Source organism: Dermacentor albipictus, chromosome 10, assembly GCF_038994185.2.
Source record: "Dermacentor albipictus isolate Rhodes 1998 colony chromosome 10, USDA_Dalb.pri_finalv2, whole genome shotgun sequence".
NCBI lineage: Eukaryota > Metazoa > Arthropoda > Arachnida > Ixodida > Ixodidae > Dermacentor > Dermacentor albipictus.
This window is the reverse complement of record NC_091830.1, coordinates 51263468-51277951: the sequence shown is the minus strand read 5'-3', so window position 1 is coordinate 51277951 and position 14484 is coordinate 51263468. Positions and strand designations below refer to the sequence as shown.

Below are 14484 nucleotides of genomic sequence, written 5' to 3'. Positions count from 1 at the left end.
AACTGACCTTGCACAAAGTCAAATCGAAGACCACGGTGTAGACGATGTATGCTGTGCTGTCACATCGAGAGTAAATGTTCTGCACTTGCTGGACTACTCAGAAAGCACAGCCAAACCAATAGTCACCTTCTGCTTGCAACACTTGAAATCAATTTTGTGGGTCAAAAGTGAGTAAGAGAGTTTCTTACTATTCTGCACGTCTTTGATCATTGTGCAGTGATGTATTTGATGAGAGGCATTGTGTGTGTGCTTGATTTCCTAGGTGCCGCATCACTTGTCCGAGCTGCTTGCGGACATCACGTACTATGTGTACTTTTCGAGGCGTCTGCCACGAAGCATCCTATGCAAGCACGTCCGGCACAAATGGGTTCCTGCCGAATATCCGGCATCCATACAACGGCTGCAGGTATGTTTGTCTGTTTGTCTGTTTGCTTGTTTGTTTTTACCGGACCCTTGTCAACATAGTTGTATGGGGAAAGTGACATGAACAAGTTAATAAGGTAGCTGATGCAAATAAAGAAAGTGCATGCCGCATTGCATGCTTTTCTTTTTTTTCTTTTCTCATGGTTCAGATCTTTATTATGATAGCGATAAAAGTTGCAGGAGTGAATGTTTTGCATGATAAGGTCCTAATGTGAGAACACTGAACCGGAGCCTCATGAGCAGTTCGGATAAAATAACCAACGTATAGGGCAGAGACTTGGAGGTTAACGAATAAGTTTGAGAAGAAACCAGGGACCGTGCACTGAACAGTGTAATAAAAAATGATTGGCATAACGTGATGAGATGGAAGACAGCCGTGTAGGTTATAAATCAAACGGGGGTAGCCAATATTTTCTTTGAGGTCAAAAGGAAGAAACAGAGTCACATGATGCAGAGAGCAGATAACTGTTGTGCTATTAGAGTGACAGAACGGATTTCGAGGGAAGGGAGGCACTGTCATGGGCAACAGAGAACTAGACGGTGTGGTGAAATTGTGAAATATTCAGGCATAAGATGGTGTCACCTGGCGTAAGACAGGAGCAATTGGAGATTGCTGGAAGAGGCCTTCATGTTGCAGCGAACATAAATTAGACTGATGGGAATGATGATGAAAAAATTTGTGAGGGTAAATAATGGTAGCAGGACTAAAAGAGTGATAGCATCAGAGAACAGTCAGTGAAAAATCACAAAACAGTTACAAAGAGCATAAGAGACGCAAGTACCATGCATATGTTCGTGAATCGCTCATTCAGCACTACTGAACATCAAAAACAGAAAAGAAAAATGTTGCGGTTTTGCCGAAAGGGCAAAGTATCGATTGCGCTAGCAAATTAGTAGACAGCCATAATAAGTAAGGATAGTAGTTTTATCGGCCGTATCGACTAAATTAACAAACGTGGTGTCGGCACGCACCGGGATACATACACACATCAGACTCAATGACCGCGGACACTCACTGACAAAATGCTGCCATGAGAAAGCATGGCAGCAGCAGTGAACGAAGTGACCTTTATGCCCTCTGTTTCTTAAACGCAAACTGAGCGGTGAGAACATAGCACACGCAAAGCTACAAGCCATCGGCCCACCTAAACTCTGCCCCTAAAGCACATCGCTTTCAAGATTAAGTCCGCGCGACTCCACCACGCTGCCGAAGAACAACGTCCTCCTTACCTCCCCTCCCGTCCAGTACCTTGCGCGTGACGAGAGAAGCTGCTCTTCCTCCCCGCTTTCCTCTCTTGCGCAAGCGAGATTGAGTCGCGATCGTCGACTCACCCTCGCACGCTTTCACTCGTACATACAGCATATGGCGCGTGGCTATGGTGTTGTCGCCCTTGTACTTTATACGGAACATGACGGCGACGGCGACGTCAGAAATGCAACTGGAGTGTCCATATAATTGCTATTGTTATAAAGAAATACAGACACACACACATACACACAAATAGGGCATAAATTGTGCATACCGGCAAATACACAGAGACGACTTCATGAACCACAGCATGAATTGAGTAGTTTCACCGTAATGGGACAATACTTCTTAGCAAATATGGTCTTCCGTTGGAGATGGGGGCAATTTTGGGAGAAACATTCTCTTCTAGAGTGCTCCCACATCTTCTCGGGACCGCGCAACACGCAGCTCTCCTAAACTATATGGAAGCGTCTTTATCCTCAACTGTTAACTGTGAGGACACGCTCATTCCCTTTCACCACCTTGAATGTGCCAGTCAATAGACAGAGACTCGGAACGTGTCGTTCTAACCTGCTGTTTTTTTCCCCCTTAGTTCTGTCTCTCTTTTTCAAAACATATGCCTGCATCATCTGCATATGCGCTTTCTGGAGTGCTGTGCCATTGTTTTCTCCACCACTCCAGTATATCTACCTCGTCCAAAACCGTCCTTTTTTCTGTATGTGCATGCTTGTGTGTGGCTCTAAGCTTCTCTGCCCCCTCCCATTTCAAAAAAGTGAATTTTGTCTCCTCCTGAGGCAGTTGCAAACATGGCTTCAAATCACTTATCTTTGTAAACATAATAAGACAATGATAATATACTAATAAACGATAGGCACACAGATATGTAGTATTCAGTAAGGCTGTGTGAATATTTGACATTTTGAATATGTAATACAGATGGAACGCTGTTGAATCTCAATATAACAGTCATAGATGTAACAAAGTAGATCTGAAGTGTTCCTTGCCTATATCAGCATGTAATGAAATGTACTGTAAGACCCTGCATATAATACAAGGCAAGATTTGGAGATGGAAAAAAGCAAAAAAAAAATCATCCGCATGCAATATAAGTGAGGCAAACTTAAGAAAACGTTTATTTAGATTAGTGTGCACTTCATTCATTGTTGTCCTCCGTTGCAGTGTCTTTGGCTTGTCCACAAACTTTTCCCAGAGATAGTCATCTTGTGTGCTGTCGAAGGTGTTCGAAATGCCTCACTTCTTAAAAGCACGGCAAACAAGGTCTCCCAGTCACATTATGGTAGTTGAAACGGTGCACTTCTAAATAGCGACTCCCGTACGCCGTACGCAAGACGATGAGGATTGTCGTAGCCATGCAGCTATAACAAAACCAAAACTTTATGAGCGCAATTTATTGCTGAAATTTTGGTTTGGATCTGCATATAGCACGAGGTGAAAATTTTAGATGCTAATCATTGGAAAAAATTCTCGTATTATATGCAGGTTTTTATAGTCTGTTTAGAACATGTATAGAATATAATGAAGGTATATTTATGCTTGATATGAGACTACGATATAACACAGTTTAGTTACATTTCTGTTTTAAATTTAAGTACTCCATTAAAAAAATATTATGTTCGATTTCTTTGAGCATGATTATGGCTGAGTATACTGTATTACTATGAATACTGCTTCAGCCTGCCTGCCACGAAATATGGCCGATGCAAGTGGCCCATATTCCGCTCCAACTACTGTATTTAAAACAAAGTGTAATGCAGCCCGAAATCTTAACACGCAATGAAATTTGATGGGCTGAAACTGCATTATGCTACTGTCTATGCTTTCCAAATTATTAAATTTGTTTTATTATTACTTTTGGGCCACCCAGTACTTTACATTTGCCAGAAGATGATACTACACTGCTAGATTGCTAGAAAATTACTTGATTGCAGAAGGTGATAGAGATGCCTGTTTGGTCTCCTGTCGAAATTTAGGCGTGGACGGTGGACGAGTGCATTCCGGAATTTTTCACGGACCCATCCATCTTCGAGTCCATACACGATGACCTGGAAGACCTTGGAGTGCCCGGCTGGTGCTCAAGTCCCGAAGACTTTGTGCGTAAGCACATGGCCATGCTTGAGAGCGAGCGTGTCTCCGAGCACCTTCATCACTGGATTGACATCACTTTCGGCTACAAGGTGACTAATGAGCTCTTGACTATAGATGGTTCTGCATACGTCCCATGGCAGCAGAGAGCCTGTGGCCTTAAAATCTTCTGGTTGCAGGTCATATCGCTTTACTTTGCCAAAAGAAAAGTGTGTTTTGCAGTTGCTTCAACGTACGAGACGCGTCTCTCCATATTAAAAAAAAAAAACACGTCATGCTTCAAGCACTGAGTTGTATAATTCATCATTGTACTTATGGAAAGTTGATTTGTAAAATTGGGATTAAACTGAAGAGGAAAGGCATTGAAAGTCTGCAGGCTTCTACATTATCACCATTGCCTTTCTTCCCTGGTAAATTTGGCAGGCTATATCAGTAGTCAATACCAGAAGTCTTCGAGGGCCTCTGTTCTCAAACAGCATGAGGGTCTTTTAACAGTTTGAGGAAATAGAGATATAAATAACCAAACTGGAAAGATGGCTGCTCCTTTCTTTATCTCTTACTTTATTGCTATTCTAATATGATGTTCTGTTCCTTTTCTTATTAAGGTCGGAACTTCTTCAATACTGTTCTATTGCACCTATATAGCCTGCAACCTGCACATAGAGCTTATGTCTGCGGTGTTCTGCTGCCGAGTGTGTGGTCGCGAGTTTGTAGACTGGCTGCGCTGGCTGCGTTTCGATAGAGGCAGAATGCAGAAAAATTCCGGCAGAACCCATCTCATGATTCATGTCGACATTGATGCAATTTGCATTGAAGCACTGTAGCAACACATCGTGTTTCTGAATTCTTCTCTTCTGTATAGCCGAATTCTTACATTTTCGGTTGCCGACTTCAGGCCTTACCTCTTGCTCTCTTTGTCAGTCCATACATCCTACCCTGTGACACATAACCCATTTTAGGCGTGACAGAATGTTCACAAACCTAGCGTCACATGTATGGTTGCACTAGTCCAGTGGCCAAAGATGTCTATTCCCAAGTTGTCTTTTTGGGAACGTACCCAGCTGGCATGAAAGAGGTTACATAGGGATGGACATGTCCAAGAGTGTGTGACGTTTCTAAAGAAAGCAATAGCATTAAAATGCTCGCATACCACGCTTCGCGTTGATGTAGAGAGCCTAAGGGGCTCAAAATTAATACCAAGCTCTCCTCTACAGCATCCATCATGTTAATCTCCACAATTTAAGAACCACGCACTAGCTGCACATTAATTAGCATTTCAGGAATGCATGAACTGCCACATTTTGGGCCGTGTGCATTGCAGGAAAGCTAGCTTGTTGCTTTCCTAAAAGATTTGCTCTCGGCACAAAACAAATCTGTGGATGCCATTTGGTTATGTCTGGTCACCGCTACATTTACTGTTTATCACAGTTGAATCGTGGCGTGTCATCACGGCCATGAAAGAGGCGTCGTTTCAAACCATTGTCCTCGCTCGCCTTCCCAGCTGACGGGACAGGCGGCCATCAAGAGCAAGAACGTGTGCCGGCCCCTGGTGGACGGCCACACAACGCTGCACAGCTGCGGCATGGTGCAGCTCTTCTCCACGCCACACCCACACCGGGCAGCGTCCAGCCTCTACCTGTCCCGGTGCTCGGCGCCCAAGACATTCCGCTTCCAGCACGGCAGCAACACCGTCGCATTGGGGTCACCCCAGTCGAGGGTGAGCACTGGAAGCCTCGTTGTTTACTACTACTACTACTACTACTACTACTACTACTACTACTACTACTACTACTACTATTACAGTTGACTTCCATTAATTTGATTTTGAAGTGACCAATAAAACCGGTAGACTTATTTGACAGATCGAACTAAAAAGATACAGAGAAAAATGGGGAAACACACTGCTGAATCATTTGGCAGTATTTGCCTAATACTAACATGCCCCCAAATCAAACACGTGCCAAATTGTGTTTCCAAAGTAGAAAACTAATGTAGAAATGACATGAAAGTTCTTAAAGCGAGCAGAAATCTAATGCGCACATTATTTTTAGCAAGAAAAATGGGCAAAGTGCTATTGTGTGCAATGTGCGGCTCGTTTTTAAAGTCAGCTTTTTTTGCGAGACATTTGTCTTATGCGGCAAAGCATATAAATGCTGAGAAAACGATTTTGGTTGCACATTCACTTGCAATAGTGCCGGCGATTTTCGGCCCAATTTTCTAAGGGAAAAAAATATGTACGTTAGAATTGATTAAGTTCCATAATTAGACATGAGCTACAGCTAATGCTTGAAAATATTCCTGGACTAAGGGAGCCGCTCTTTCACCGCTCCCCCCCCCCCCCCCCTTTGTAATAAAGTTGTTAGCGCTGCTACCACTTCCTAGGGCAGGCTGAAAATAGGTGTTTTCGATTGGAGGTGATGTGTGTTTCATGCATTCACTGTCGCCTAAGCACGGCTGAGACAGATGCTGTCCCTAAAGTGGTCATTATAGGGGTCATTATAAGGTTCAGTAACGTGGAAAGTTGGGCTAGTTGGTGAGTGATCATAGTACCTTGCTGGTGAAGCAGCGCACAGACACGGACACAGTGAAGACAAACAGGAATAGACGACACTCGCTGCACTCGCAACTATTTTATTTCAGAACACATACTTCATGTTTATATACCTGCGCACCCTCAGGCGTCAAAGCAAATCAAGGCAAGATTAGAGGCTTTTTTTTATACCGGGTGTCCCAGCTAACTTGAACCAAGGGTTTAAAAATGAAATATTGGGGTCAGGAGAGTGAAACTACCTGCATATTGGTGACAGGCATTTGGCGCACCACAGGAAATTTTTTGTATTGCAATTACTTAACTAGTAATTAAGATAATTTTTTTAAAATTTTTAATATTGACTTTAGACACTAAGTGTGATTCGCAAAGTTGGAGAGCACTTTCAGAAACCCCCATTCCATTATTCGCCATAAAGAAAACCTTACGTGTACCTCTTTTTTCGAGCTCGAAAGAAAGCCCGCGAAATACAAAAAAAACCACGTGACGAGCGCATTCGCGCGCCGCGATCGTGCTGCTCTCAACCGTGCTTTCAGTGAACGAAATCAGCTCCGGTATTCATTCGGCGGCCCCGTTTCAGAGGCAGGCCGATATCTTGGTGGTGGTTTCTTCGGCCGTGTCAGCCAGTTCGCGCGTGACGGTGTAAATTGCAGCGAGTGCGCTGCGCTTTGCAGTCGCGATAAAGACTGCCAAGCTCGAAGTTTTCAAATGACAGGAGTTTTATTTGCCAGTTGCAAAGAAAATAAAAGTGGCGGTTTATGGCTTGGCTGTGCGGCGATGACAGCCGTGGCATGCGGTTGTCCTGACTCCATTTCATTTCGGTTTCTTACCAATTATAAAAAGTGCTCGAATAGGTCACCTTGTGCGACGATACAGCTCTGGCATCTTGTAACCAAATCAGCCGTTGCATTTCGTATGACAGCCTCAGGCATGTTTAAACAGACTTCCGTTATTTTGTCTTTAAGGTCTTGCGGTGTGGAAGTTGGTGTGCTGTACACCTTGTCCTTGATATGACCCCACAAAAAGTAGTCCAGAGGTGTCATATCAGGAGACCTGGCTGGCTAGTTCACGGGACCTAGTCGTCCTATCCATTTCTGCGGGAACGCTGCGTCGAGCCAGGTCCGAGCCTTGGCGCTGCTGTGCGCGGGGGCGCCATCGTGTTGAAACCACACATTTGTGGCCCTGGCGAGCGGTAGATCCGAAAGGAAGTCGTCAACGGGTCCTCTGAGGATATCATTGGTGTAGCGATCTGCTGTCAGCGTCTGGTCGAAAAACACAGGCCCGATCAAACTACCGTCGAAAAGTCCACACCAAACACTAAATGACCACTGGTACTGGTGCTGCGTCTGTAAAACCCAGTAGGGATTTGAATCGCTCCAGTAATGAGCATTGTGCAGGTTCACCTGTGAATTGCGCGAAAAACTAGCTTCGTCACTCCATATCACTTTGTTCAAAAAATCCGGGTCGTCCTGCATCTTTATCAGAATCCAATTAGCAAAATCGGTCCTGTTTTGGAAGTCCCGTGGCAACAGATTTTGATGAAGCTGTACGTGGTACGGATGCAGGCGGTGTTTGCGCAGTATTCGCCAAACTGATGACCTGGAGACTCCGGTATCCTCGCTCACGCTGCGCACGCTTGCTTGGGGTTCCAGAGCGAACAGCGATAAAATATGCGTCTCGAAGTCCTCGTCAAAAACAGGTGCTCTGTGTCGTGTGGACGTAAAACTGCCCATCCGTCGCAGCGTCTCGAAGGCACGCAGGATCGTTACTGAACTTGGCCGCCTGCCTGGGTGCCATTGTTGCATAAGGTCTGCAGCGCGCCTTCTGTTCCCATGACATGCACCTAGAGCCAGAACCATGTCTGCTTTCTCTTCATTTGTAAACGGCATGTCTGCAGTGCTAGTAATCACTACACCAAAGATTCAGTCTCGCATGAGAGTGGCATAAGAAGAGCACACGACAAACTGTGCTTCACCGCTGCTTCCAGCTTTCAAAATCCTCATTAGGAAACTGCAACACACAGCCGCCAACACCTCGCGGCGAAACATTATTCCCTGTATTTCTCTTTTGCTTCTGAGTGACAAAGCAGACTCGCCATCTCAGTATCTTATCAGATTGGGACTAAGTCGTCGTCGCCGGGTGCCAACTAGCTGACGCGGACGAAAAACCCCCGCCAAGATATCGGCCTGCCGCTGCAACGGGGCCGCCGAATGAATACCGGAGCTGATTTCGTTCACTGAAAGCACGGTTGAGAGCAGCACGATCGCGGCGCGCAAATGCGCTCGTCACGTGGTTTTTTTTGTATTTCGCGGGCTTTCTTTCGAGCTCGAAAAAAGAGGTACACGTAAGGTTTTCTTTATGGCGAATAATGGAATGGGGGTTTCTGAAAGTGCTCTCCAACTTTGCGAATCACACTTAGTGTCTAAAGTCAATATTAAAAATTTTAAAGAAATTATCTTAATTACTAGTTAAGTAATTGCGATACAAAAAATTTCCTGTGGTGCGCCAAATGCCTGTCACCAATATGCAGGTAGTTTCACTCTCCTGACCCCAATATTTCATTTTTAAACCCTTGGTTCAAGTTAGCTGGGACACCCGGTATATATCGTTTTCCCGCGCATTCTCGGGCGTCAAAGACATGGCATAAGGAAGATTGTTTTGTAGTCGTGCCTGAAGGTCTTTTCCAAGAGAAGGCGATGACAGCGGTCAGAAAGATTTTCGTGTGTGTTGACGTAAAAGCTAAAAAGGTGAGGGATAGAGCAGTCACATTACTCGCAAGCAACAATTTTGAGCGACTTGCTTCTGCAGTTAAGCGCTCGTGCAACCTACATCTCGAATTGTTTTTCGTGGCAAAAACACATAAGGTTGACCTTCCGTTCAGAGCCATAGTATCAGAAAGGGACTCGTGGCAGTTGGTTGTATCTTCGTTCCTTCAAAACCACCTTAATGGCTTGATAGTTACCGATCCGTTCGTTTTACCAAACTCTGAAACGTTAGTAACGTACTTAAGCACGTCTAACCCTGGACGATGTGAATTCTTCAGCATAGATGTACAGGATTTGTATTACAATATTCCGCATGGTCCCTTATTATCGAGTGTTAGGCACTGTATAACAAAAGACAACGACGAGATGGAATTTGTCAGCAAATGTGGGGTATCAGTTAATACATTTCTTGAACTATTAACATTTTACCTTGAGTCCACCTTTCTAATGTGGAATAATGTTATGTACAGACAAAAGTCTGGTATATGTATAGGCTCAAAAGTAGCTCTGGTACTTAGCACAATTTTTTTAGGTAGTATAGACAAAGCGATAGTTGCAAACCTTAAAGACCTAGCGGTAAAAGTGTTCCGCTTTGTGGACGATTTTTTGGTTATAGTCGAACATTGTGTTTTGGACGTAAGAATGAATGAAGTCTTAAAAGTGTTCAAGGACAACAGCCTAGGACTGGCTTTCACTGTTGAGTTGCCGAAGAATGGCAAGCTACAATTTTTAGATTTGGCGTTAACTTCCACACCGGACCACGTTTGCTGGTCATACAATCCACGATCAGAAAAACCCTTGCTTAGTTATAACTCGGGACACTCTAAAATTGTAAAAAGTGGCATAGCTTTCTCGTGCCTGAGGGCGGCCTTAACTAAGTCTTGCCCGGAAAAAATAAAAGAAACATTCAGCCAACAAGTTATCAGACTAAAGAATGCAGGGTATGAAAAACATGTACTCTCTACATCAGCGTATAAGTTGATTCGTTTTGTGCGCAATGGCTATCAGAAAGAGCGCAACAGACTAGAGATTGACAGCAAAAAAATTGTGTCACTACCATATGCACACAAAATTGCGCATAACTTAAAAAACGTAGGTGGCAGATACGGTCTACGAGTAGTTTTTTCAGCGCCTAACAAACTCGGAAAAATATGTGCCGGACTGGATCGTAGAGTTTCAACAAAAGTAAAAGAAAATGGACGTAAGTGCACAGTCAAGCACAAAGAAAAACTTGTCGAGTGCAGGTCATCTGTAGTCTACTGTTTGCCCATATCGTGTGGGAAAGTATACATCGGCCAAACGGGTCGTTGTGTAAACACGAGACATTTAGTGCACAAAAGGTCACCGGGGGGAAACATTCATTCCCATATTAAGGGGCACTGCTCACAACATGGGTGCTGGCCGCTTTACAATGATACCACAGTTTTATCACACCATAAGGATCAACTAACCAGGGAAATAATCCAAGCCTTTCATATTCACAAGAGGGGAGAGGGTTGTATCAGTCAGCCATCTGTACATCTAAGCCATGGTGAGGTTGCGTTTTTGGAAGTACACTAAAAAGAAGAGAAAAGAAAATGTGTAATAAAAATGGTTGTTAGGGTTGCAACAAATTACGATAGGATTGCACACCATGATAGATAAGTGCCATGTCTTTGACGCCCGAGTATGCGCGGGAAAACGATATATATATAAAAAAAAGCCTCTAATCTTGCCTTGATTTGCTTTGACGCCTGAGGGTGTGCAGGTATATAAACATGAAGTATGTGTTCTGAAATAAAATAGTTGCGAGTGCAGCAAGTGTCGTCTATTCCTGTTTGTCTTCACTGTGTCCGTGTCTGTGCGCTGCTTCACCAGCAAGGTACTATGATCATTATAAGGGTCAGGCACGTGGGTGCTGACTGGTTGAGTTCGAATTAGCCAGCACATCCCAATCTAAGAAAAGGAATAACAAAAGTTTGGGCCCATAATTATGCATGCGACCATGCCGGTACCTTTTGTCGGCATCGAAATAACTGAATAATTTAATTAACCGGAGTTGAAGTGTAACAGGTCTACTGTAGTACTACCACACTGTTACAACTATGTTGTTGTTACTGCTGCTACTTCAACTGCTACTGCTACTGCTCCTAGTACCACAACTGCTACAACACACTGAACAAACGGCACAAGCAACAGGACAACATGAAAACAACAAGTCGGCCTTTGTTGTCGTCTTCTCGTAGTCCTGTTGTTTGCTCTGTTTGTTCAATATGTGATGTTCAACCAACTATCCAAAATAATTAGCACTTGAACAACTGCTATTTCTGCACTACTGCTAGTACTGCTGCTAATTCCTACTAGAATTGGCTGCTGCTACTAATGACGTGCTAAAGTACTATTGCTACTACTACTGTCCTCCTAGGAAGACTGCCTCTGGTGCTCTTGCTGCTTACTACTACTGTCACGACTACTCGTGCAGTGTTTATTCTAATGTAATGAAAGGGTGCACTTCTGAGAGCTCTTATGTATTACATTTATAATGTGGCTATGGAATTTTTTATAGGGCTCCTAGGTCACTCTGTGCTTGAAGGCGAGCAAGCAGTTTCGATCTCGCCTTTGCTACCTTCCTCACAGGCTCTCTTCCCCACTCAATGTGTACTTCTTTAGACCACACTTAGACACTATGCGAGTACAAAACATCACGTTAGAGCTTTTGTTTGAAAAACACTGTCAACTGCCGCTGTACTGTGACGCATGTACCGCAACCAGCTTGGCTTGAATCTCTTAGGCATTGTGTCATTTGAAATGCAGTGTGCGGATCACTGCTTGGACACTACCATGTTTTTTTTGATGCCCTAGCACTGTTCCACGGTACTATACAGAACACAATTTTTGTATTCCACTAACACTAGAGAGACATGCAGTCATTTTGATGCCTATCGTGTATGCCTGTTCCAGACTTATGGTACCGATAATACATACTGTATGAAAGCCCTTGGTATAGGGCAATCGTTGCGCAAAATTTTTCATTTTAAGTACGAGTGGGTGTGTCAGAAATAGATGTTTTCGATGCCAAAACTGAAAAAAAGGATGCCACCGTTACCGATCGCTGAAAATGATGCAGAACCCAGAACACTCAGAACCAGAGCGGCTCCTTAGCATGACCTCCAAGATTGGGTGCCGTGCTGAAAATTTCAGAGGGTATTTTCTGGAATTTGCATCATGACCAGAGTCGCCAGGTTCACGCATCATCTGCTTATATGCTAATTAAAGACAGCTAATAAAAATATTGATAATTACTAGCCCTGCAGCTTTGACAAGATTACTTAAATAGTACATACAACTCATTTATAACCACTTTAGGCAAAGGGAAATTTTGTTTCATTTGGCCTTTAAAGGTGCCTAGCAAAGTACAGCAATAGATATGGGCGGTAATTGCCAACAGATTTTCTTTTATGCACAGACATCTGTCTATCACAACATGTCAGTCGCTTTTTAACGACATAGTCAAATAAGTGTTGCAGTTATATCTCTTAGGCGCTCCCTTTAAAGTGCACCATACTGTAAACAAACAGCGGTGGGTATTTCTGCAAGTGGAATGCAGGCAGTCCTTTGAAAGAAACTGTAGGCTTTCCTTCTGGGAGTGTGGGAACAATATTAGGCTCACACGTTCATTGTCTGACAATGCTCGACATTGTCATCGACAGCGTCGTCTAGCAACTAAGCAGGTTTACTGCACTAGGGTCCGCATCCAAGCTAGTTGGTACAGTGACATTGTAAGGCAGGTAAAGTGCAAAAAACATGGAAAGTGTAAAGAATGAGGACATTGGAAAGAATGAGCGCTCTGTATATCGGCATTATTTCCGCTCTCCGTATCTTTTTCGCATAACATGCAATAAGTGTAAGCAGGTTTATTTTCCTTGTTAAGAAAGTTAGGATTGGGTTGTAGGGGGCATTTCAATAGCCCTTTCGGGGCCATGCCAAGATAGTGTGAGAAAAGCGAAAGCTTTCTCTCTCTCTCTCTAATGAAAATAATGGAAATGTGTAGCACACATCATGAAACACTTTGTCTGTGTTCAAATAATACGTAAAGTGTTTTATTAAAAGGAGTTGGAAAGTAGATGGTAGATTGTTCACTCTTAGTGTCAATATGTAATCTGATAGCAGGTTCATTTCCTTTATTTTTATTTATTTGTTTATGAATACTGCGATTGTGTTGCCAATATCTTTGTAGGGTGGATACATAAAGGTACAGCAAGCACACGCAGGCATACAAACACAGAGAGGCATGAAAAAATAAAATAAAGAAGAAATCGACAATTATAAAATGTATAGACATCGTGAACTGTAAGAAAAAACAACGTGAGCAACAACAAAAAAAAAACATTTTTCTTTACATTTTACATCAGGCATTTTATTAGAAAGGCTAGATAAGTGCTTGTATGCTATGCATGAAATGGTTGATGTTCTCATATCTGATCTTCCATATCTGAGCTCTCACACGGAGCCTACATTCTGTAAACTTTGCAAAACTCGCTGAATAATTCAAAATTCTTAGTCCGCTCTGCAGCTTTATGTTAGCGATTCTAAACATGCAAGAAATATAGCAAAACTAACTTTTCAATGGACAAAATAAGTTGGCACCCAAAGGCGATAAATTTATGAAATTGTCATCGATACTGTACCCCCAAAATATAGCAGGAGTGAAAGCCCAATTGACCATTGAGAGTGCGAGACCAGTCATTGTCGTCTGCGCTACAAATTTCAGCCGCAGTCAAGTTCGATGTCATCCCGTCGGAAGAGCCGGCAGGACACGTTTGACAAAGAGCTCAGCCTCGTGAGTATATTTCTTGTGCTGTGGCTTCTTCGAGGAGTAAAATAATGTATGTGTCACATGGGTAAAATTTAATGACAATGAATGGTTAGGGCCTCAACTCTGGCTGACCATGTGAAAGATATCTCAAAGATTAAAATAGGTTGTTTGATTGTGGCTGTAGTGTTTGTAAATAGATACTTCTTACAATGTAATTATGCATTATAGAGTAAACTATGTGTACTCTATACGTAAAGGTTTTTTTTTTGTTCTCTTTAATGTCACTATAGAAAATAGTAATTAATATTTTGTAGTAAGTCATTCTTAAGGTTTTAAATTTGCAGTAAATTTGCTTGTGCTGGGATGTATTTATTGCAAACAAAATTAACCCTGAAAAGTAATGTCTCCAATGTGGTAAATTTTGCAGCCAGGGCCACGGAAATTTTAATTTAATATGATAATAATACACTATCTGTGGTTTTCAAAAAGGAATGCCATTTTTGGCTAAATGTGCAAACAGTTGTCACTAAAAAGTATTATAGGCATATTTAAAGGCAGAGCTTACGTTTGCATTGTTGCAGTCTTTGGTGTTTATCAGTGT

At 42.9% G+C, this 14484-nt stretch overlaps 1 protein-coding gene across 4 annotated transcripts in view; it reads left to right on the top strand.

Annotated features, from left to right (window-relative positions):
- Positions 1-14484, top strand: part of Wdr81 (WD repeat domain 81) — a 98892-nt gene that overhangs the window by 30828 nt on the left and 53580 nt on the right. For all 4 annotated transcript variants that reach the window (XM_070527433.1, XM_070527434.1, XM_070527435.1 and 1 more), the window contains exons 8-11: positions 263-406; positions 3664-3867; positions 5277-5492; positions 13839-13907. In XM_070527433.1, coding sequence (XP_070383534.1) covers positions 263-406; positions 3664-3867; positions 5277-5492; positions 13839-13907 — 633 coding nt within the window. The remainder of the gene's footprint in view (positions 1-262; positions 407-3663; positions 3868-5276; positions 5493-13838; positions 13908-14484) is intronic.